Source organism: Musa acuminata, chromosome BXJ2-4 (assembly GCF_036884655.1).
Source record: "Musa acuminata AAA Group cultivar baxijiao chromosome BXJ2-4, Cavendish_Baxijiao_AAA, whole genome shotgun sequence".
Lineage (NCBI taxonomy): Eukaryota > Viridiplantae > Streptophyta > Magnoliopsida > Zingiberales > Musaceae > Musa > Musa acuminata.
The window spans coordinates 9,937,501-9,963,454 of NC_088341.1; the positions used below are offsets into that span (position 1 = coordinate 9,937,501).

At 35.9% G+C, this 25,954-nt stretch overlaps 2 protein-coding genes across 3 annotated transcripts in view; both read right to left on the reverse strand.

Annotated features, from left to right (window-relative positions):
• Window positions 1–11,047, reverse strand: part of LOC135609936 (uncharacterized) — a 12,409-nt gene extending 1,362 nt beyond the window's left edge. Inside the window, exons 1-11 of the mRNA XM_065103755.1 lie at window positions 10,867–11,047; window positions 9,018–9,145; window positions 8,755–8,817; window positions 6,986–7,107; window positions 6,765–6,880; window positions 5,861–6,668; window positions 2,318–3,049; window positions 1,986–2,207; window positions 1,765–1,860; window positions 1,469–1,663; window positions 1–107 (exon numbers count right to left, since the gene is read on the reverse strand). The exon at window positions 1–107 is cut by the window's left edge and continues 7 nt beyond it. Of these exons, the coding sequence (XP_064959827.1) occupies window positions 1–107; window positions 1,469–1,663; window positions 1,765–1,860; window positions 1,986–2,207; window positions 2,318–3,049; window positions 5,861–6,668; window positions 6,765–6,880; window positions 6,986–7,107; window positions 8,755–8,817; window positions 9,018–9,145; window positions 10,867–11,003 (2,726 nt within the window). The 5' untranslated portion in view covers window positions 11,004–11,047. The remainder of the gene's footprint in view (window positions 108–1,468; window positions 1,664–1,764; window positions 1,861–1,985; window positions 2,208–2,317; window positions 3,050–5,860; window positions 6,669–6,764; window positions 6,881–6,985; window positions 7,108–8,754; window positions 8,818–9,017; window positions 9,146–10,866) is intronic.
• A 4,687-nt stretch (window positions 11,048–15,734) lies between these two features.
• On the reverse strand, window positions 15,735–25,119 carry LOC103981320 (serine/threonine-protein phosphatase 2A 65 kDa regulatory subunit A beta isoform). 2 transcript variants are annotated; one of them, XM_009398007.3, is made up of 13 exons: window positions 24,845–25,119; window positions 23,508–23,923; window positions 22,455–22,701; window positions 20,731–20,843; window positions 20,467–20,546; window positions 20,118–20,259; window positions 19,916–19,996; window positions 18,584–18,688; window positions 18,213–18,395; window positions 17,530–17,622; window positions 16,255–16,394; window positions 16,086–16,152; window positions 15,735–16,002 (listed from the first exon to the last, which is right to left on the reverse strand). In XM_009398007.3, the coding sequence occupies exons 2-13, from the start codon at window positions 23,898–23,900 to the stop codon at window positions 15,883–15,885; spliced, it is 1,764 nt and encodes a 587-aa protein (XP_009396282.1). In that variant the 5' UTR covers window positions 23,901–23,923; window positions 24,845–25,119; the 3' UTR covers window positions 15,735–15,882. The 2 variants fall into 2 exon arrangements, with proteins under 2 accessions (XP_009396282.1, XP_064959828.1); XM_065103756.1 differs by having other exon boundaries at window positions 16,086–16,172; window positions 24,845–24,985.
• Window positions 25,120–25,954: the final 835 nt, after the last annotated feature.

The following is a 25,954-nucleotide window of genomic DNA, read 5'->3' on the forward strand; positions in this document are numbered from 1 at the left end:
ACAATTGGCAAAGAATCGGTCAATGGTATGATTCCCTCTTCCTTCTCTGATTGCGTGGGATTGACAGAACGCCGAGGATCAAGAAAGCGTTTATCAAGTGCCAAGACCTGTCATATAAGTCATGGCTTAGGCACTAATTATACACTGCATTGAGAAAAGGTTCCACAGACATTCTCTTTGAAAAAGTTGACAATGTTCAAATGAAGACTTTCATTTTCATAGTATATAGAAGTAGACTTGAAATTGAAAAAGCAAAATTTCTCTATTAACCATAAACTTGCACCAGCAAAAGCATTGATAGTAACTTCACGTTCATTTATGGATAAATTATCATCAAACCAACCAAATCCTATCCTTCATGCCATTTGAGGACCTACAAGCAAATTCTCTTCCCAGATCTCTTTTACAGAAATTTAAGCTCCTGCAAATAACAAATCATTTCCTTTTGCAATAAACTCTATAATTCTTTTTATAGTGAGATTGTAAAGCTTATCAACTTACATATCCAAAATTGGGGTACTCCATAAGATCAGGACCTTCCCTACCACCCTTAAAATCTATCCCTTTTTCTGCAAGCCTTTTTTTCCTCCCTCTATGCATTCCACTAATCCACTCCACGTAAAATAGTGCTAGAATTAGTCAATATCATGCTTACATCTCTAAGCATGGCTCGGGTTTGAACTTTTGATCCACATGCACATGCCAACAGCACCCACATATAAATTGAACAGGCTTGGGCTTTTTCTTCTTGTAACATGCCCAGGACCACAAGCAACTCAACTATCATTTGGGTCAGGCATGTTTACGATTAAGCACCCAAGTAATCCATGCTAACTATTACCTAGATATATTATCCAAGAATAATTTGTTTATGATCAAACATCGAGGTTTGCAAGAATACACTGAGCCCCAAATTGCATCAATTGAAAGTTTAAACACTGACTGGAGTTGCTACAGGAGAGGAAATATTGTATTAATCTCTTAATGATGGTGCAATGGGCTAGGGTAGGCACAGAAAAAAATCAACTACAGGCGGAGGGTGACTCTCCAGCACAGATGATTCTAATTTGTATGCAAGAAGGCCATAAGGCTTATCAGATGAAGATGTTTTCAGGGTACCTCAATCAAACATTCCATATGGGCTGTTAATCCTTTCATAAACAACCTCAGAGTGGAAAAAAAGCCACTTAAGAGAAATGTGTAATATTTGTAAATACATGCATATATTCATATATATATGCATGGATATCAGTGTAAGACATATTTTTGCTGTTTGTGTTTAAATGGCAAGATAAATATTGCAATAAAAGCATAAGAAAACAATTCAGTAATGCCAAAAACTTTCAGCTGAAACAAAAAGAAAGGAAAAGCTAAGAATCAGGAAAACTGTGAAAATTTTCAGAGGCCTGGGCTATTCTTTAGCCCAACTATCATCACTTTGATTATCCTTACATTGACAATGGCTCACCTGATCACCTATTGTGCCAATTAGAAGTTGCTTGGATGTTATGCCCTTAGCTGTTGCTGTCACCGCCATGGATTTAACTGAGTGAGTAAAAAAGTACGACTGTGATTTGACCATCACATCTGGTCTTGAATATAAAGAGACAGGTGCTGTCAAATTATGCTTTCCCAGGACAAGCTTCCAAACATCTTTGTTATCCTGCAAAATATAATAAAACCTTAGCCATAAAACTGTTTGGTACATGATTAAAAAACAAATAATGAAAGATAGAACTTGCTGTGCATATGAGGAATATCTACCGCTCGAGATTGATCATATATCTCAATGACTGACATCTCATATCTGTGCGCCCTAAGATTGAAGTAGTGATAGACAACCCAATTCTCACTCACAACCTTCAAAACAGAGCCAAACAGTGCATTAATATTCTGTTTTCTAAATAAATGCTCAAGATTATCATTTAGTGTTGCAGATGGAGATGAATGAAAAAAATAGACAGTTAACAACTAGCATCACTTACAGCATGAACAGGGCCCTGTGCTCCCTGATGACACACACGATGCAAAATTCGCCCACTGACAGTATCAATTAGATAAGCATACAACAAAGCTTCTTCTGGTGTGGCAGAACCAATTTCTCCAGCAGCTTTAGGAGCAACAGTAGCAACAAAAAGTATGTTTTTCGATACATATTTATACATTACATCCTGATCTGCTACAACCTTTGCTTGGGTATGAACTATCTGGAGGACCCAAGCATTTTAAAAAAATATTAAAACAAAGTTACAAAAAAGACTTTAGTTTATACCTGCCAGATAAATTAAAGTAAAGAAGTGATAGAATAAACATTTACCTCATTCATTTTTCTAGTTGCAGTCACAGCAATCTTCTCAGACTCAGAAGGGAAGATAATGGACCACAATTCTTTAGCCTGAAAGACATACTCCTCAGCTGTGTCCAGTTCAGCTTTGCTTTCTAGTGAATATCCTTTTATTTTGTTTTTTTCTACTTCAACCGAAAACCAGTAAATATTTGGCATCTCATTAAAGAAATGTTTAAGAGAATCAGAATTTTTAGGGTATAGATGGGCTTGTAACTTGGCATCTATGATAAGATGAAGGCGCTGTTCTGTTGAATCTGTCAAGGGCAAAGGCATTATGTGACTCACAGAGTGCTCTAGTATCAAAGAGTTTTGTACTTTCCCAGTGTAGGAATCAACAATTGAAAAAATGCCAGGTGCATCAAAACCATGCCCACATCTGCCAACTACAAGGACAGAAGGATTCTCGTGCATTGCATGATGATGAGGGACCTGCCACTGGTATACCCTTAAAGCAAAGGGATTTCCACATGTTTCTGATCTACGAAGGGCAGGAAGTAAAACAGACCAAACAACGCGTCCATCTCCAGTGTGTAGTGCCAAAACTTTTCCGGCTCTAGTTAGTACAATAATTAGCTTTCGAAATCCATTGTGATCCCGAGTCATCTTATTTTTTTCAGAACTTTTTAGTCTAATAGCTTGTATAGCAGCCACTTCATCAGGACTTGCAAGCATGAGAGTTCCTTTAAGTTTCAGTAAATGCCCCTTTCACAAGGAAAGAAAATAGAGAGGACATGTCAGTAAACCATTAAGCTAATTTAACTGTAGCATAGAAAAACAGAGACGATGAGCAGACTTTCATTTCTGATGCCCTTCAACCCAATGTGTACCACACATACTTTGAATAAGAAGAACAAATAATGGAAGTTTTCTTTTTGCAAATATATTGTGGACAATGACTCCTTGAGAATATCAAGAGGATATAAATAACTAAAAAGAAACAAGGTTCAACTGACAAAATCATCTATGCAAATTTCATATTTACAGAAACATGACAAAAAACAGTCACCCTATCAGAAGGCATTTAGCTTCAAGTCATTCACTTCTTTAAAATTATGTTTTAAAAAAAACATTATTTGCATAAATATTTACAAAGATAAATGGCTCAACTGAACTGAAAAATAATTTTGCATAGACAAAAGAAAAATAAAAATAAACCTACATAAAGAGTTCAAGACTACAAATCAAAATGAGGCTATCTTGGTGAGGACTTCACATAATAACTCTTTTGAATAATTCAAAACTACATTGACGGTTCCACGTCTTTTTCACATTTAAAATGTGGCAGGCCATGGTTTTCCAACTAAACAAAATAAAATGAAATTTCACCAGTATCATTGCTATTATGGTGAAATCTTGGCATTATAAACTTTTCATCTTGTTTAGAACTACTTAAAGGCTCCTTGTCTTTTTCACAGTTAAAAAACGGCGGGACAAGGATTTGCATATCCTTTATAGGTTTACGTAACTCAGACCCATAAGGTACTTGCATATAAGATGATATACCAACCTGAACTGCTTAGTATCATTGAATAAAATAATAATAAAAATCAAAATGCACATTATTGTGTTTGTAACGAGCTATACGTTTCGGTCACACTACTTGGTTGGACCTATAAATATGGGTGGTTACATACCAAACTGACCGGTTTTTATATCCTTGTAACCAAGTGTGATTTTTCGCAAACCTACTAATGAGGGTTAATGTTGCTAAAAATTCGAGTGAATTCATAAATGTATTAACAAGGACTGATATTTCAAGTAGCATAGATGTACTGGCCCATGGCCAGAACGATACAGGTCCAGTCCATGGTACCATGGTACCCTGAATAGGGGGGAAGAAGGGTGGGAGGGGAGCGAGGGTGGAGGAGGAGGAGGAGTACCAGGAGATCAGGCAGATCAACAACAGAGGACAGTGGAGAGCAGAGGAGACAGGATGCCAGAAGTGGTGATGGGGCTGGGGGGTCGCAATTGAGAGCAGATCGTGAGCCATAAGAGATCTGGATCATGCCTCGATATATAAATGCCAACCAGTATGAAATGGTCCACTCTAAATGCCAGTCTTTGTGCATAACTCACTATCACCCATACTTAGCAGGGATAAACTTTTGAATATGCTGGGAGACCTCATGCAAACACATGACAACCTAAATATTTATGCAACCACATTATATCACAGTAAACTGAGTGATCTAACTGGAAGAAAGAGTCACATATTTCATATCATGTTTCTGTAAATAATTAAATTAATCTTAATCAGCAACAACTGAATTCTATGTTAATACAATCTTGTTGTAAATTTCGTACCGAATGATCTAGTGGAAGAAAAAGTCACATATTTCATATCATGTTTCTGCAAATAATTAGATTAATCTTAATCAGCAACAACTGAATTCTATGTTAATACAATCTTGTTGTAAATTACATATTAGATAGGCTACCGAACTGGGAATAAACGATTTGCAGTCCCCCCGAATCACCATCCCACTATATTGCCAAGCCAAATCTAATACAAAATGGATACAACTAAAAACAGTAGCCAGCCATCTTTCATTAGTAATTCTTGATTCTTTTTCTAACTGGACTGTTTTCAATCCAGTTTAATTGCTATCTTCCATTAGTTATATTGCAAAACACCCCCCAATCAGAAACTCCAATTCTGTTTCTAATCATATGGTAGAAGATAAATTTCCATCACAGAATGAAAAATTCAGGACAAATAGGACCCTTAATCTATTCGCTTTTAGGTTCTTCGATTAAATAGTGAAAATGAAAGTGAACTAACAACTAGTATCCAGATTCCAGACTATCATGCAAATACGAGAGAGCTGAATACAAGTAGCAAGCATGGCGACAGACACTCCAAAACACTAAAAGGAATTAACCTCAAGGTATGTAAGCAAAGGAACAAAACTATTTACCTCACAATGTAGAGATGATTTGATGCCAAATGTGGTACTGATTGAACCAGGGTTTTAAATTTCACTCAGACAGGTATGTACATACCAGTCCAGGATTAAATTGGAACGCAGACCAGAGCTTTTCATTCACCAAGTTTCGTTTGGTTCAATTTTTTTTATTTTTAAGGGGTGGCAAACAGGTTTTATAGCGCTTGCAGCCTTGCACATGATACTTTCTTCTTGCACCTCATGCCTCCCTCCCGACCTCCCAGGATACTTCTCCTTCTCCCCCTACCTCCCCCTCCTTTGTCTCCTCCCCCTTCTCGATTCAGTGACATGTACGAGTGTACCATACATCAGTAAACTGGTAGAATTGGACCTGAACTAGATCGGTGGTGGATTACCAACAGCTATCATTATTTTTTTAGTATATCAAAGTGTCAGAGTTATCATTTCAGGAGACCATCTAATCCTTTCAAGAAAACTATCAACAAATTGGTAACTATCAATTCCCAGCAAGTATGAACTGTGATAAAAAGAATAATCTTTTCTACGAAAAAAATTTATCTTCAATTGTATCTGTTGTAAAAGAAATTCCATGTGAAAGAAAGAATACCTTGAGCCACTCAAAAAGGTTGTGTTCCACCTCTGCAACTGATACACCTTCCTTCTCAACAGGTAGTTCAGATGTTGTTGAATCAACAATAGATGCCAAACCATCCTCCCTACTCCATACAATCTCACCTTGTTGTATTAATAATAGTGAGTGATCTTCCATAACAACTAAAAACCTAAAACCATGTGTTCTATCTGTTCGAATATAATTATTAATAAAAACCTTCTCAATATTTCCCCTTTGACTGTCCATCTGTATGGTTTCTTTAAGAATCTCATTTCTCAAATCATTATCCGATTTCACCTTGAAGTGGATTTTTGATTCGTCATGCTGCAAAATTGCAAAAGCTTGTTGTTCTTTTGATAAAGGGAGAGCATCACTAAAGGCGAATGGATGGCTAATTTTCTCAACAAACTCAAGCTCATTAGCACCTTTAACTCTCAACAAAAGTATTGATGAAGCAATTTCTATTGCAAGCATGCCATTGAATTTTAAAGGCAATAATGTAACCTTCCCAGAAAAATCTGGCACAAGATCTGATAGATTTATCTGGTGGAAATTTATAACTTCATTTTTGAAACTTATTGAAACAAAAGATGACTTGCTGGCATCTAATGCTACGACCAAATTGTCAAAAACAAGAGATGCTTCACCACAGAAACCACTTTCAAAGGAAGCTTTGCTTTGCTGCATCACCTCCCCAGTTCTATAACTGATCTGATACACAACAAATTCTGATGAACCAACAAATCCTACAGCATTTATGATATCACTGTCATGAGGTTGAAAAATCTGCTGAATCTCTAAGCTGCAATCACAAGGAAAAATGCAAAGTATAATTATATTTGTACAAAGAAAAAGTAAATAATTCAAAAAGGAAGACCAAAAAGAAGTTAACCGATACCTGTCAATGGACAATTCTTTTCTCCAAACAATTTGCCCATCCATGCTTGACAAGGCATGAATTGATGATCCACCAAAAACAAGAATCAAATTATCTTTTCCCACATTCATATTTGCCTGTAAGCTTATTGCGGTAAATTCAGATTCTTTGAAATAAAAATGCCTATTTCTTCTCATGCTAATATGTAATAGAAATTAGATATACAGATCTCTACTTCTTACCAGAACATACAACGAAGATTTCGAAAGGGTTGAAACTGGAAGAGTCGACTCCCATATCATTTGACCATCAGGAAGGTTCCATGCCCTTAATATACTTCCTCCCGAGGATAGTGTAACAACATCTGAAAGAAATAAACATGGAATATATTTTATAATATATATCTATGCCATGTTCTTCACAATCTTGAAGAAAGAGAAAGCAACGAAACATAATTTAAACAAGCAAAGGAGTTACAGTGTTTGCATAAAATACTGAGAGATGGATTAACTAAAGCTATGAAATGTTTAATTAATTTTAACCAAGGATTGAAATATCATACCGTACTAAAGTTTCGACATTCTCTCAGGAAGGTACGGTACTTATACCGAGCAATATATATATATATATATATATATATATATATATATATATATATATATATATATAATCTTTTATTTATATCTATTTATTTATTTATATATATAAGTTAAAAAAAATGTGCGATCTCGCCGAGAAAAATGAGGCAACATCGTCTTTATATATATGTATATATATTTATTTATTTATTTATAAATAAAAAAATATCGTCCGATAGCGAGCGGTCCGTGTACCGGTTTATTGTCGGACCGGTACATACCGCCCGTACCAGGCAGTATCATTTGAAACTGTGTACCTTGATTTTAACTATAATTCAATCTATGAAATGTTCAAGCTAACTAAAACTTACACTATATAAAGGAACCAACAGCATAATAAACTATTATTTTAGCTACACTTTCTAACATAAAAATATAAGTTAAACACACAACATTTTACTTATTGGTTGTTGGATATGTTACTCCAGTACGCAATATAACAACAAGAACAACACACCAGAATATCTTTACTATTTTGGTTAGCTACATGGATTTTTTCTACCATTGAGCTTTGCACTAGGTAGACAAATCATTTCTAAGTTCTTCAATATTATTTTACAAGAAAATGTGTAACCACCTATGAAGTGTACATGAACGAGGTTGCAATTGGCAGTTGTATTTTGGCCCGACTTGATCAAGGCACTTAAAATTCACAGTAAAAGGATCATGTTACGTTAGGAACATTTTCACCCCACATACTTCACCACATTTTTAGAAGTATTTATTCTCTTCAAAAAAAGTTGATAATAAACTATTTTGAGCAATGGACTATTTATCAAACATCAAAAGTTCGCTTTTTAATTATATCTACATCCAACACAAGGATATGTTGACTCGGCAGCTAAGATCATCAAATTGTCAAAATAAATAAGATGTGAGATGCTTGAGTTTGGTGGACATGCTCAAAACTTTAGTCACTAATCACAACATAATGTTGTTCATCTTTTCACAACTAACGTGATAATTGTTCTTTTCCAACCAAAATTATTTGATTGACCACTTTGGGATTTCTTTTGAGTTGTACATCAGTTGAGTGTTGGCATGGAATAGCATGCAACATGCAAACTGCAAGTAGGCATGCCCAGCTCTTAAATCTATGATTGTCAGTATATATAGAACCTAATCACTACAAGTACTTCACCACAGTTTGCATCAACCACAAAAACCAACTGTAAGCAATAAAGAAGATAACAGGGCGCAGAAGGAGCCAAGCATGTGAAAGAATATAGGAAGTACAGAGGATGTTGATTTCTACAAGGAACATATAGCTAAAAGTACAGGATTAAAAGAATCAAGGCTACAAGGAACAATAACCTAGAAAGTGTAAAATAAAACATTAGGACGCTAAAGTCAACAAAGAGAGAGAAAATTACATTTCCCAAGAGCAATGTCAACTTGATCAATATGGTCATTTTTCCCAAGAACATTTCTCCAAACTGCACAAAATCAAGCTGATTGAGACTTAGTAGAATTCTCAGAAAGAAAGGGAACCCAAATTAGAGTTATATAAATATCACCAAATAAATTTGCTAACTATGCATAAAAAAAGGTTTCCTACTTAAGAGTAATACTACTTTGGAGTTTGGACAATAAGCAGAGGCTGAATATATTCACAACATATAGAAGTCAAACTCACATATAAAGCCTGTACGGAGGTCAAGAGAGGCAACAACATTCTCTTCGGTAGATACTACTACACGCTTTCTCCCTGTCTTTTGTGTGTGAAACACAGCATGTTTTACTTTACCAATGTACTTATGATGCCTGTATGATGAGAAAAGTTGGCTTAAACTATTCGAGAGATAACAACAAAAAAAGAACAAATCTTCAGTTAATACACTGCTAAAAATGTTTAGAGCAACAGGTGACATAAGCATCATAAGAAAGAGTAGCACAAGATTATGATAATCATTGTTACTACTGCAACATGGTAATGAATAAGATTAACTTGGTGAGCCACATAATCCACAATTTGTCAAAGAGATGCTTGGAGTCTTAACCTAAATTTTCTTATTTAAAAATTCCTACAGAATATTCTAAAATCACATATGTACTTGTCTCTAAATGGACACCTACAAAGAACAAGAAACATATAAAATAGTTCAATATTCATATGACATGCAAATACAGATCGATAGGCATAAGTAGATCGAATGATTCATGGGTTATCACATGGCTTATTTTTCAACTTATGTTCCATATCCATTCGTCGAAATCAACATAAACTTATTTTTTCTACTCAAATCCTGTAAGCTGAACATGCACCTCTTGTTTAGGGACAGCATCAAAATTTACACTCGGGAGAGAGAAGCATATAGCTGAATAGATGAATATCTAATTCTTCAAAAGAAAGATACAACAAATGGTGGCCATGATTCTTTTTTTCTTCTTCTTATTTTTCAACAGAGCCAGGCTAAAACTCTAAGCATCCAAAACTTGTACTGGGAGACTATCTTATCTTCATTTTGCATGTAATAACAATATTCATTATTACACTGAAAAGTGCCAACTCAATGCATGCCTGTGTTTCATCCCATTTCAAAGTTGTCATTGGCATATAGAGAAAGGAAGACAACACAATCTCAGATATTTCTTGAACAGGAAGAAAATTCACAGGGCAAAGGAAAGTAAAATAGGCAAGTTAGCCACTATAGCACAGCTACAGAAAACAGATGTTGAATGGTTAAGGTAATAAATCGAAAGGAATGTAAACAAAATCAATTTCAAGAAGATTTACAAATGGATTCAATATCAAGCGAATCATAAAATCAAATCATCATATCATATTTTGTGGAATAAAAAAAAAGCCATCCATAACTGACCAAACGTTGGCCAGGATCAACTTGGGAGAAAATGATACAAGCTGGAGATTGATCAAACCATATCAAATCACCAATATATGTTTGAGAGAAAATGAGTACAAGCTGGAGATTGATTTTCAGAGAAAACGAGAACGGAGATTGATCAAACCATATCAAATCACCAATATATGGTTCAGTAGTAAGAACTCATCAAAACGAAACAATTTTTTAGGAAACTACTAGGATAATCTAAGAATTCCTTTGAAATTCCACGTCATGCCATGTTCAATTCCTTTCGGATGCATCATAGATATGCTATTCCATGATATAATTAATTTCTTTTGACTGCAATCAAGTAGATACAATTTTGCAGAGCTGTCACTCACTTGAACAAGTTAAATCTATAACCTGCACAATCAAATTCCATGTTCATCTACAAGTTCTAACCAAACGTATACTATCTAAAAATTCCACCTTTACGCGCATACAAATACCCAATCCTAACTGGTACCGATTACCTTAGATCACGGAAGATCCAGCTGTAAACACTACTCGAAGAGAACACGATTGATTCCTCAAAAACCTATGTATAATTTGGTTTGAAAAGAACGACTTGGTCCAATAAGAAGTAAAGCAACAAAGGGATCCCGGCGGGAAGAAGAGCGAGGAGATCGATCTACGCACCAATCTGCGAGCCCGACCTGATCCTCGTAGAGCGCGGTGGATAACGTCGCCGAGAAGAAGAGGGAGAGGAGGATCACGAACCCGAGACGAGCCCTAATCGCCATTGCCGTCCGCGGCCGGAGATGCGAGGAACCCATAACGCTAAGGCACCTCTTCCAAGTGCGACGGCGGACTCTGCTTTGCAGTCGCTCGGGAGCCCCTTCGTCAACGGGCCCAGTTGGCCCACTTAATGTTGGGCCAATTCGGATCCATTTAGCCTATTTCATTAGGGTGGCTATGGGGTTCCAATCCTAAGATTTTTTTTCCATTTTTGGCAAATGAGAATGAATGAAAACAGATATAATCCCAAGGTTTTTCCATCAAAAGATCATGTCTTCTTTGGCCTCCACTACCCTTCCCTTCTAATATAGATATTAATTGCAACTTAGACTCGTACTATAAATGCGTCCAATGTATTTGAACAAATAAAATAAAATAAAATAATAATAATAATAATAACAACAACAAAAATTATCTGATGCAATAAAAAGTTTCTCATGCCAAATGATACTAATCTATACCGAGCAATATTACGAACCTTACTGGCTAACTCGAGTTCTTCGTGTTCTTCAAAGAAAAAAAAAAATTGTTTGTGACTTCATTTTGTAACCTCTAATTTTACTTCTGATAATTGGGAGATAAGAATATCCACTGAAACGGGCAGAAATAATAATTGACTAAACATATTTCACTGAATGATCACTTAGATCTTGAGGAAGAACAAATACTTCTCAGAAGGACTTATTTGTAGTCACCTGTAATCTGTTTTCTATTGTGAGGAGCTTCTGTAAAGTTTCTAACATCATATTGTATTTTATTTTGAGATAGAAAATAAATTATATTTCTACATTGCAACTAAAACTGCATGCCTCAATTTATTAAGCACATGAACTCAAAGAAAAGTCATCAACCAAAAGAAATAGCAGAAACAAACTACCATCTCAACATATATACTTGGCAGGCTAAGTTTGAAGTGTGACAGAGAATACAATTGATTGGCAATTACATTCCCTTTTATGAAACTTGGAACATGAGCTTTGTTGTGCATTCTATATTCTCTTGCAATTGCAGCAAACAACCATACCTTTCATTTGCAATAAGGTATCTTAACATTGCAATTACAGGTTCTAGGAAATCTTTGATATCTTGGGATGCTTCTGATTCTACTTTGTGGGTGATCAGAATCATTCACCTTTTCTGTGCCTTCTATTTGTTTTTAGCCCATAAATATTCTCAAATCATCCTATGTAGTTTGTTCTTGCAAAATTATTGGCATAGATTCCACTCCAAATTTTCAATTCAAACTCAGATCCTAATCAAGGTGATGTGCCCACTGGATTTTGTAAAAGGATCATATCTTATACTAAATTCAGCTGTTGGCCAGCAGCACATTGGATGAGGCCAGTGTGGTTTCTGATTTCCTGAATGATGCAGACATAAAGATGGTATGGAATTGCCTACAAGTAGTTTGTGCTGAGTTTGATTGAGCTGCCAAAGAAGAATCTTGTCAGCTACATCATCCACATCAATATGGAGTATCTGCTGCTACGGATTCCAGTGTCACTCACCACTTCACTACAAAATCAAAATGTTCAAGAGATCTCATAACAACTGAAATGTTTAATCCAGTTAGCATTTCAGTGTTCTGAAGCTATAGATAAGAGAAGACTGTCCTCCATAAGCTAAAAATCCATCAGAATCCCATTCTAAACTCCCTTGCTCAAGGTTATAATCAACTCTAAATACATGACAAGGAACTGAGAGCCTTGATTGGATTTGGCTGCTGGGTGTGGAGGCCTGAAGCTGCAAAGTGGATTTGGTAATGATGATTCAAGTCTGTATATAACAACAAAATCATGCCTTTTGTTTGTCTCTGCTGTTTGCATGAGTGTTGTGAATCCACTTTCATTTTTTGTTGAGGAAAAACTGGGGTTACCTCATAAATTATTTCCAACATGACCATGAATGAACTGCAGTCTATAGTAAGTAGTACATCAGGGGAAAATGTTTTGATGAGGACTCATCAGAGAAAGAAGTTTGCATCACCATACTTTGATAGATGTTACAACAGTGAGGTAAAAATAGAACAAGACAGCAGAAAACACATGCATCATTGCATGAACAAACTTGCTGTGTAAAGTTTTGATGCTTTTGTTAGCTAAGAATTAGCTCAAAGAACTACTTGCCAAGCATGACAGAGCACTTGCTGGGACCAAAATCCACCATGGTCTTCCAGCTGATCCAGAGCTTTGATGAACAATGTTATATTTATTAGTTAATCAGATATTTATAGAACTAGGCTCTATCACTAGCATCGTGCACTTGGTTTCTTCCAAGAGAACAGTATGAACAAGGTTGTTGCAGTCCATGGCAGCATCCACCAGAGTGGAAGATATCCGCAAGCCACTGGAGATCACTGTCCATGGATAGAACTCAAGCTTAAAGAGCCAGATAAAATAATGTTGACATCAGGAAGAGGATCAGCAGGATGTTGAAGCAAGATCTGCAAAAGAACCAAGTAAAAGCATCCAAATCCCAGCATGAGTGACCCAGTGGACCACTTCATGTTGATATACTTGTTTCCACCATGTCTACCACTGCCACCACCACCACTTCTTCTCACCTATAAATACCTCCGACAAGCACAGCATCTGCAGCAAGAACATACAGAAAGGAAGCGGAAGGATAAGCACAAAGAGAGGAGAGATGAGGCCCGCAAGCTTGTCGGATTCAAGTGTGCCAAACCTGTGGCAAACTCCAGTTCCTTACCTCTTTGGGGGTTTTGGTGCAGTGATGATACTTATAGCAGCTGCTCTCATCATACTAGCTTGCTCCCACCGGAGGTCGGCCATTAGAGGTGGAAGCTCGGAAGAGAAACCTGTGATCGTTCACGCAGACATGGAGCCAAGAGTTGTGGTGGTGATGGCCGGAGACGACAAGCCTAGATTTCTAGCACAGCCATTCTCCTTGGTTCAGCCAAATTCTCTCAACCAAGATCCATGATCATGGCTGGTTATGTTGTTGCATCCAAGATTTTTTGTTCCTTTTCTTGTCTCTGCTTCTGTATATTTGTTATCCATTTTGTCTTGGTGGTGTCTTCCAATTCTGAACTTTTATCTGTGATGATGATGTTGAAGTGCACCATCAAATCTTGTTTCTTGTTTCATTCCTGTTTTCTCTTCAATGATCTTTGGAAGGAAATTACAATGAAGAATTCAGAATATATTTGACTTGCAGGTGAAAATTATTATTTGCTTTTCTTACAGGTCAAACAATTTCCATGAAAATAAAATTCTGTAAGACATCAGAAACTTTTGTTTGTGTCATTTGGACATTCATTTTAACAAGTTCCTCTAGATTTTAACTAAACCATCTGATTTGAGGATTGAACTGGTAAAGATTAAGAAAAAAGTTAAGACTAAAAATGAAGTGAGTGTCCAATATGTTCAATATTCCAGCAGGAAAATTACTTGTTTCTATGTTCCACATTTTGACAAAGACTTTTGGCCTGTGTTACACACCTATCTATTTCCAGGATTTGGCTGTCAATTGAAGTCAATGGCTGAAATGGAAGGCAATTTCGACAACTATTTAAACCATAGATACAAATATTTAGATAAGCAATCATCAAATACTAAAGAATACTAACTAAATTAAGTTGATTAGCCATTAGCATGTGAAGATTATGACATTCAAAAGAAAATGACTATTAAGTTTTCATTTCCTGCAGTCACATAAAATGCCCAGAAATGAGTAGAATTCAATCCAACACTGTGATTCTGCATGCACATTAAATACATTTGTCAGATTGCCATATCTATCATTTTGCAGAGAACTCTGATGCTTATTAGATTCGAATCAGTGGAAAGATACCAGTAAAGCTCATTATTAATTGTCAAAAGATTCCCAACTAAATGTCTAATCTAACCGCTGACAGCCAACAGATGTGTACTGAACTTTCTTCTATCGAACAAAGATATGTGTACTTAGCTTTTATCACACATCTCCTTTTGGATATATATGATATTGGATAAAATCACTTTCTGATCAGCTGCCTGAAATCTTCTTCTGCACATTACATTTTGGTGGACTTTATTCCCCTTGAATCCCTGTATTGATCATATGCCTTTGTTGAAGTGCAGTGGACCAATTTCTCAACTAAAAGATTGTTGAATGCTCCAGAAGAGTTTGTGTGCCAAAAACAAGAAGAATCAATAGTAAGGCATACACATGCAAGCATGAAATGTAAAAGGGGTATACCAGATACAGAACTTGGCATCACCCAATTCACATGATGAGGAATGCTAACCAAGAACCTTGTTTCAGAAGCTTTGATGTTATCATTTTCCAATCACTTGATACCATACCAAGTCATAATTATGCATAAAAAAGGTAATCTTCTGGAGATGCTAAACTGATCTTCTTACACAGGAAGACACCACGTATCAAATCAAAAGGCTTGTGCAACAGCAGATTGAGAATCTCCCTCCGGGTTGAATAATGCATCACTCTGAACATGAAAACAAGTACACTAACAAACTTTATGCGTATTCCGACAAAGATCATCAACACTTGAGATGATACAAATAGTTGAACAAGTGCAAGTGTACTGATAGGTGTAATAGTTTGATGATGTATAAATACTGCAAATATTCAAGTTTTCTTCTTCTCGGGATACTATTGCCATGTTGATCCTGAATGACAAATACATACCACAATGAGCTTGTTAGTTTTCACTTCAAAGGAGAAGTTTCCCATAAGATCCAATGTGTCTCCAATCCTCCCCAACAGAACCACCATTTGCAAGAAACATAGCATACAAAAGACCAGAGAAAAATTAGTTTTTTTCATTTTGTAAGCTTCACACATCAATTACAGGTCCCAGAGGAAAGCTGAAAGTCTACCACCCTTCAGATGTCACACATCATGGTAAAGCATCAAGTTTTGGAGATGGACACCATAAACACAAAACATTCACTAGCTTGACATCATAACTTGATCACATGCCTGTAGCGCTTGGCCAGCAAAATACCTGACATCCACATCTGGGTCCTCACTGAGCTCAACCAGACAAGGTCTAATCGTCTTGTCCACCACCTGCCATACATCAGAAATTGGGCAAAATTCAGATCGATGAGAAGAATACGGGCATAGGATGAGTTCAACAAACTAGTACTCACAGATTGGTCAAGTACGGAAATAAGGGACTGCAGAACCTTTGCGACATTGAATTTGATGTTGGGCACTCTGTAAGAGTTAAGTGATCTCTTGATGAGATGGACAGTTGGCTACCATAAAAAAATTAGCTACACTAGACTTCCTTTTTATAAAATGAGGGTTCATATTTACCTGTCCTTGGATGAAGCAATCACTACAGGCAATAGCTTCTGGCATGTGATATCGGCACCCATGACAGGGGCAAGAAGAGAAATTGCACGTAGAACAGTCATACGATACAAATAATGTGGATTATTTATCTTCTCAAGCACCTAGAAAGAAAAGGATGACAATGTGATCAGAATTATAAATTTATTTTTGTAATTTCTAGCCACTATCAATATTTCTTCATCCAACTGATCTGATTGTGAATTCGAATAAACCAAATCAACTTGCCAAAATAATAAAGCCATTGCCAAGTATATCACAGAAGTTTAACTCCTAGGTCAAACAGGCAGATGATCTCACCAACCCAAATTACAGAATAATTGCAACTTACCAAATAACTCTTCTAATAAAACCTCTAGAACTATCTCCACATCTCCAAAGTCGCATCAAAATTACCTTCCATGTTAGCTCATATAAAGGAAAATAAACAAACTTTTATGTTTTGATATATGAAGTATAAAATGACAGAATAGAATCTATATGAAAGAAAAGATATATACATTGTCATCCTATGATAGCTCTCCACTTCCAAAAAGACTTTAATGTAGAAATTAGCTAGAAGTTCCAAATGCAGCAAACATAGAAAGGGGTAAAACATGAAAAACTACTTAATTCAATGATTTATTAACATAATACACAAATATATGTTGCAACTTGGAAACTACCAAATCAGAGCTCAAATGTGTCAGCTTGGACATGCATGGACTATATATATCATGACACTCAAAAGTCAAAACTCCAATAAAGTGAACCTTGCTCCTTTGCAAGTCTGCCACAGCTATAGTAGTAAACTACTATCATCTCATACTTCCCAGCCAAATCTACCATGGTACAGACTTAAAACGGATAGATCTAGTCTGATCACTTGGAATAGCTAAACATATGGTCAATTATTAACTAAAAGGCAAATGAAAAATAAAAATCAATTAAAAACCATCTTCTCTAAAGCCCGCCAATAGTATGACATAAATAATCCATCTAGCCTAAAGCCTTATAGAAAATCATTACTTTTATATTCAATTACTAAGGCATCACTTTTCAGGAAGATTATCACCTGTAAATGCTTCAACATAATCCTCCCGTGATTGATACCAGCAAGTAATTACAAAGAAACAAGAATCTGATTTCTTAGGGCCCCAAAGCAGAAGCAAGAAGGTTGTTGCAGACACAAGGTGGCTTAAAATTGAAAACCAAGCATAGAACATAGTAGATAGACAACTGCCTATAGTGGAAGCAAACCTCTGGAACTATGTGCTGCATTGCCCATTCTGGGCCAAATTCTTCTGCAAGACGTTTCAAGTTAGTAGCAGCTGCCTCTCTAATTGAAAAAACCTGCAGAATAATTGAACATATAGGTAAGTTTTGCTGAACTGCCTTTCGAACTGACTGAAATTAATTTACTTGTCAGAACGATACAAAACAATCAACAGTTATATGCATCTTTGCAAATCTTATATGAGTGCATTACTAATAAATTTTAGGTATTTTAATACATAAACTTGAAAAGTTAAAATGATGAACACAACAAAAACATATATCAGCAAGGTTCTTGTGTTGTACATCCAGAAGAATAATAATTATTGGAAAAAAATACCATAACACTCTGTGCAAATATAAGTTTCTGCTAGTAGTCACACCATGCAAGACAGGAAGAATTGAATATGGATGCATGACATATCAATCTTTCCAACAATACAGATAACAGAAGGACCACTTTAATTGAATGGTCATGTAATAAACTGTTGTCATTAGAGTGGCTTCTATTGTATCATTGGAGAACACTTATCGGTTCAATCTGAATCTAAAACAAAAAAATACAGCAATCCCTGAAACAAGATGATGTTCAAGCAAAAGGTTAAAGGAGACAGTGGATTATGCATCGAACATTCCTTTCCAAGTACTATGCAGTAGACCTCACATACCTTATCTTCCAACCACTGCATGCACAGAGCACCAAGTTTATCATCGAAAAATCCAACACCTAACTGACTTGCCAACAAAGGAATGTACTCAATTATGGCAAGGCGGACTCGCCAATGTCTATCCTCTGCAAGCTCCACAATTGCCGGTAACAGAGATTGGGACAACAAGTCAATACCAATAACCTGCACAAGAACCCATATTTGACCATAAATTTTAATAGATTAATTCCAGAGAATGATTAATGCCATTAAATAATAAAGTAGTTATCTGATGTAGTTATCACCAGGCAAAGTGGAATTGGACTATTAATTAGCGTAGACAACCCAAAAGACATCACATTCAGTGCCACCATTGCAAAAAAAATGCTTACCTGATTTACTTGATCAAGTTTGCTGATTATATTCAGTCGAACATCTGGAAACTCATCTTTTAGCAGGGAAAGGAAAATGGGAAGAAGTTGTTCAATGGTTGCATCCTATAGAATCCATCAAACCTAGGTGAGATTGCTGATACGCCACAATGAATGACAAGAATAATTTTAAATTGTGATATTCAACAAATAACAAGCAAAATATACCAAAGATGGCTCTCTGGTATTTCTACCAGAATGTTGACATAAACATGCAATTATATAGTGAACCTAACTTTCCTACCAGAATAATAATGCTTCAGTACAAATAATGCCATAATTTACATTTGCTTTAGTTCAGGAGGAAAAAAGACAAACAGGAAGAAATAGAGGCAGATTCATATTCATGAACTAGCATATTCAAATGTTATCATAAGAGTAGTAACCAAGCAGTTGACTCATGTTGAAAAAGTCCCAAAAATGGTCTCAAAAGGTGTCACTTAGTACTCCATGGTTGACATCAAGACAGATATCACTAAAACAGCAAAAGATCTAGATAGATATATTAGACATAACTCACAACATTAAAAATGACGCATAGGTTATAAATTAACAAATCAAGAATGAAGTCAAATTTTGTCTGTTAATGGCATCATGGAGCATGATGATTCTCTGTAAGCATATAAATAATAAAAAAATCCATAATAGTTCTAGTACGGCATGATCGATAAAAGATATGTAGAAAATTGTAAGTATCTAGAAAACACAACAATAGCAATAATTTAGATCATGGTTCAAAAGCATCGGTGAGAATTATACAGAACAGAACTAATTAACTGAAAAATAAAATTAAAACATTACTACAAAGCAAGCCCGGTCAAATGCAAGGTTAATCTCTTCGTAATGTAGAAAAATAACCATTTTGGAGACAAGTATGGCACTAAGTTTGCACAGATGCACCACAATTGCAATGGTAAGGAAGTATCAGGAGAAATGGTAAAATGGTTCTCCAGAACAAGTGAAGCAACAGCACACCATATATCTCACTGTAATTCAACACAGAATACTATGAATTAAGAAGGAAAACTGTTGATATACTAACGAATTTATATAATAATACATGAATACCAGCCAATACTAACAACAAAGAAGAGCATAATGTGAATTTGATTTTATCTGGCCAAATTAGAAGCAAAAATAAATTTAAAGTGAGAACTAAAATACTTGATAAACTTAAATTTGACATACAATTGAATCTTCCAAGAGAAAGGAACACAAATCACCTATTTTTACAATCCTGTACATAAATGTTACCTTGAGAAATGCACATCCTACGATGACCTTTATACATACCTTTCCCAATATAGGTGCCATGCCCATGATCACGGAAGCTAAAGCTGAGCGAACATGCTGTGATGAATCTGTCGATAATTCCTGGATATCATCCCACCATTCACAATTAATTTAATAAAAAACAGAGCAATATAGAACAGATGACAAATCCAATATAACTCATCATACAACTACAAGTTGAACAAATCTTGTCAGCATATACCTTTACACATGGGAGAATATGCTGGATTGCAAGTTGTGGACTCAGAATCCGGCAAAATTTTGTCACCTTGCCAGCAGCGGCAATGCGTACTTCAGCTTCGTTGTCACGAAGAAGCCGAACGTATGCAGGCATCAAATCAGCCCTTAGTTAAAAGAAAAAAAAAAGAAGATTCAGGTCAAAATGATTAAAAATATTTGAACAGAGAAAACAAATGTGACATCTTAGTATATTAATATGATTTTTGTTTGGTACGTAAAACAAATGACAATAAACAATAAAATTATATCAAAATTGTGAAATTTGTATCAAACAATCAAAAACTTGCACAATAATAGTAGCAGTAGAAGACCTTGTAGCTTCAGGGCCAACAGCTTCACAAAGCTCATACAATTGATTTGCAACCATATAGCGGACACGCCAAGATTTATCCTATTCAAAAAATTTAAGCACATGAACCATCAAATTCATACTGAAGGTCATGTACCTTTTAACAGATTCTGGTACATGTGGAATTTTCTTGTAACCATAGAAGACACAAGCATGTACATCTTCCAGAAGAGACACAGCAACATTAAAGCCTTATTTCTATTAGCATACAGTACAACAAGCGTACCTGTGAGAAGTTAACAATTACTGGAAGGATAGAAGCTATACAGTCCTGTGGTTCCAGCAATTTCCCAAGTGCTGCACAACCCTCAACAGCTAATAAGCGCACAGAATCTTGATCTGAATCAGACAAATATTGATGAGACTTCATATTAGAATAATATAAAAGGGATGAAAAAAATGAACAAAAAGGTAAAAGCAAAAATATATGCCGATGGATTGAAACATAAAAAATAGCAATTAAAAGAACATTAGATGCCATATGGAGACACGATTATGATAAATAGTTCCACCATCAAAAATAAATAGGCATAACAAAGCAAAATAAATCTGAAGCTCAATAAAAAGATAGCAATTTAAAGAAAGGTGCTCAACTTCATAAAATACATGAATCTTTCACTAGTAGCAGTGAGACATGTCACAGGTAATGAACCACAATCTTTGTCATACTCCTGGTTCACAGAAAAGTAGTTTTATAAGCCTAATGCTCTTTCAGGCAGGAAGGATCAATGATGTTTAATTTCTTCCTGATCTAGTTGTGAGCTTCCAGATAAACAAAGTTGAGGCACCAAATTAGGTCAACAGCACCAATTGCCTACAGGCATTTATGCAAGTATCTATGGAACCACAGTTTTCATCTTGATCTAAAACCATGTGGCAGTACAGGAATTTTCTAGTATTTAGTTGCAAAAACAGTATCAATTTGCAACTATAAAAACAAATTTGTCTATAAAATGTAACTTGGCAATAATATGACATTCTACCCCTTCCTGCTTAGCACAAGTAATTGGAGACTGTGCATTCTTCTGTTCCTTTTAAAAGCCTTGAAGAAATCAACTCAAAGACACCTTTCGGCTAAAGTTGTTGATGATGGTAAAAGAGAAAATCTGGAGTATTCATAATCTTCTATAACATCATAGCAATATCATCATAAACTAAAGAGCAATATTAGATTCCATGGAAATCACTTTAGACTATAAACTCATCACCTTTGTTCACAACAAAGACAATCAATCTTCACATTCATTTATGGAAGACAATAAGATATAATATACAAATATTTCAATTGCCTTTGGTAGCTTAGGACTTTTAGCAGAACCAAAAGAAGACTACATCCAAACACTAAAATGTGACCATTAGACTGATTAAAAAAAAATTATTTTGCAAGTACAACCTTATAAAGTGTGAATCTTTCAGAAATGCCCCTCTAACATGTCATTGCACAAATACCACTCCACACCTGAGCACCTTGGTAAAGTCCCTCCAATCAGTTTGAATTATGGTAGTGTTAAAAGAGTCATGTTATCATGTCAAATGGCTAAATTGGCCTTTAAACTAATACTCATACGCCTAATAAATGGCTTCCTGAAATCACTAACTTCCTCGGGTATAAGGATTTTTTTAAGGGTATTACTGCAAGAATCATAGATTTGAGAGGATGGTTCCAAAAGGTTTTACAGGGTGTTCCAGTCATAAAGTGGGCTGTTGTTGTTGTTGATGTCCTGTTTACAAGTCAAGTGGCAGAGGAAGTGACTTACTCCAAGAATATACCTTATATTAAATGTAATGGAGAACATGGGACATGCAATGACAGTAACAGATAAAACATGTCAACAATTTATTAAAGAAATCACATTATGATCAGGTGGTTGATGAATAAGTACAAAAAAAAGAACTCATGCCACACAAATCTTAGTGTGATAGACTAGAGTGTAATAACTTGATACCCACCATCTTGCGTTAGATCCTCAAACATTGACATAATGTCTGTCTTCAAATGGTGTTGTTCTATGGTAGCTGCAAATTTTCCAAGATTTGATGCAGCAGCCCTTCTAACCATAGGTGTGTCATCTTGGCACATCTGCGCATATATGGACCTTAATTCTGCCTTCAGCTGATCTGGAGAACTTGGGTAAGCAACATGAAAGAGACCACATGAGGAAACTCGAGCAGTGAACCACTCACCAGCCGCTAGTCTCTGAGAAAAAGAAGCACACAGTAAAAGATTAACAAGGAATTAAAAAAAAAACCTCATAATCTGACATGTCAAGAAAACCTAAGTGACAAATGTTAGGTGAAAAGCTTGCAAACAGGTTGACAGCAGAGAAATTTGACACAATCAGTAAAACCTTCATGATTTGGTGGGCAGAAATGCTTATTGGAAGACACATTTATCTAATGTCTTCTATGTAAGGGGGCAGAAAGTTGTCTTTATTGACTCACCTTTATCCTACCAAGCAGATCAAGTCAAATCATGGTGTTATTTTTTGCCTTAAAAAGAAGGGTTAGAACATAATTTTCAATCATAAAAATTCCAAATGGTTCCTTCACAAGAAGTCATTTGTCCAATGTTTGTGAAAGGTGGACTCCAACCAGCCCCTCCTAAAATGTAGCCTCAAATTTACTTGAATGTTGTGAAAAACACTTTAGAAATTTTTCTAACCCGAAATACTACCCATACTAAACAAAGGAAAAAGTGAAAAACAAAATCTTCATAAATATGATGTGCTTCAATCTTTTGTCACAACCTGTCATCATATTTACCCATTGGTATAATCTAATGACCCTACAAGGAAAAGAGAAGAGAACAAAAAAAATCATACATATATTATCAAAAGAAAAGCAACGTGTTGAATTCCTCATTAATGTTAAAAATCTGTTAAAGAGCTGCATCTAATAAAAGGTATTCAATTAATAAAGGACATTCAAACCAAGGAACCAATATAAGCAGCCACATTATTGAAAAAACAGTAATCACAACAATAACAATAAACCTTATCTCACCTTCACTAATGGAACAAACCAGTCTACTAAATCACTTTCCTTCATTTGTGCTCCAATTCGACACAATGATTCCACTGCTTTGTCCCTAACACAAGTTTCTTCTACGGTGCACAATGTTTCAAGAGGTGGAAGCAAAACATGAGCATGTTCCACGCCACCAACATATGGAATAAAAACACCCAACTCTTCGGCCATTGCAAGAAGAACTTCATCATCATCATCATTGTTTTCGCTCAAAAATGGAATTAGTTCTTTTCTGGTCCTTTCCTCACCAAGTGCACGTGCAATGGTAGAAAGCCTACGGATAGAGTTTAACCGCAGCTGAATGTCTTCATTCTTCAATTCATCTATCAGTATTGCAATTGGATACAGTGGCTCATCAATTGTAGCCATCCAATTCCAATAGTTACTTCAAGCTGTCACACAGAAAGAAAATAAGAAGATGCAGTACCAATATGAAATCACAAACAATATGTGAATGAACGTAAAATGAAAATTCCTGGGTACAATTCATAGTCCAAACTCCAAGTTAATTTTCTATAAATTTACAAGTTTTAAGGTATATGAGAAGACTGCCTGTCAAATTATACAACATAATCAACACATGGTAGCTTCTTTGTATTGCAACTCCACGATTCACATCAGCATCTGTGAACTACAATGACTCCAAAAAAAGGATGGCAACTCCCTTGTTATTCATATAAAGACCTTGTTCAATCAACTTTTGTGAGGCTCTACCACCAAGTCCCTTTCCTCAAAGTCACCACAGCTAATGTTCCTTATCCTCTCGCCTTGCATTAACAACAAGCTACCACAATATTTCTTCCTATTCCCGCAATAAACTGTCCAAAGAATTGATTTGGAACAAACAAGTTGTTTACAAAAAGATGCTAGGAATAGTGATCCGGGATTGCTTTCACGATACTTGTATTCGGTAAAGTGACCGACTGCAATGTATAACTGAGGAATTTTATTTTCGGCATTTAGACGATAGACAAAGGGAGAAACAAGAAAACGTTTCATGGACTTATCCTGTCAAATGCCACGCAAATGATTGATTCAAGTAGAAGGATCGAATGCAATATCCACCAAATCCAACTCCGTTCCCTATGGATCACGAAACCACCAATCTACTAACCCAACATCTACATCGAACAGGCGCAGTCATTCGAGTCAAAATGCCTAACCCCAAAAGTTCTGAATCATATAGGATGTCCATCACAATCTCCCCATCTAAAACCCGTAGAGTCCTCACTCGCGGCCTCAACGTCGACCAAAATGTTCTTACTAGGTATCTCGTCCGGAAATATCCTCGATCAAAGACAATGGACGCATACCTTTATCGCTCAAAAGAGTCGCCTCTTTTTTTGGTCCAAACGCCGCTTGTTTTCTCCCTTCTCCCTGCAACAAAACGGCGTCGAAGGTGGGAAGGGGGAAGGGGGAAGGGGTAAAGGGAGCGAGATCTGCCGAAGAGGAGGGGAGGGAGATCGCTGGGGAAAGTGGAGCGGGGCAATCGATGGGTTTCTCTTGTTCTTTTGCTTTGGGATTTCGACAGAGTCGCACGTCAACCCACCACTGGAAATTATTTCCTCTCTATTCTTTTCGGGACAAAACCCCCCTCGAACATTCATCCTATTTCCACACTCCATGCTTTGTCCTCACCGAACGTTTTCGACCTTGGCTTTTTCGTGAAATGACATCATTACCCTCTAATTGGTGCATCAAGATTCGTGCACTAGTTAGAAAGTTCTCGAATATTTGGAATGACATCGGTGCCCTCTATATATATAGTGCACGAATCTTGATTCGCTGGGCAACAAATTGCGCGAATCTTGACGCAGTCGCTTAGAATGCGAGGAAAAATCGGATCCGGAATTTTAATCCAACATATTATTATTAGCTGTGTTTTCCTTTTCGCATGAGCAAATGTTGAAGATAGATGGTAATCCCAAAATAATCTAATAAAATCTTTTATCATCTTTATATTTATATATATATATGGGATGATATGACGTCATCGATACTTCACCATCTCATGAGCAATACTGACTTCTGACATCTCATCTATGAGCGATCGACATCTCATTTATCATTTTATAACACTTCATCATTCGACTCAGATTTAAGTACACAGAAGACTGATTCAAGTAACTATTATTATTCATGCTTTTTTCAAGTTGATGCCACATGATCGCATCTATGATAAGATGAATTATGTCATCATCATATATATTTAACCATAATCTCGATTGTAGCAATCCTAAATCATATTATAAAAATGCACCATACTTATATTAATTGTGGAGGAACTTTTCCAATATTCTTGCATTGATATACTTAGTATTGTAAGGTCTCTACTCTTTTCTTTATCCAACACGATATCATTTATGTAATATTTTTTATTAGTCTAAAGTGAATAAAATTAAGATTAACTTATAAAGGTCTCA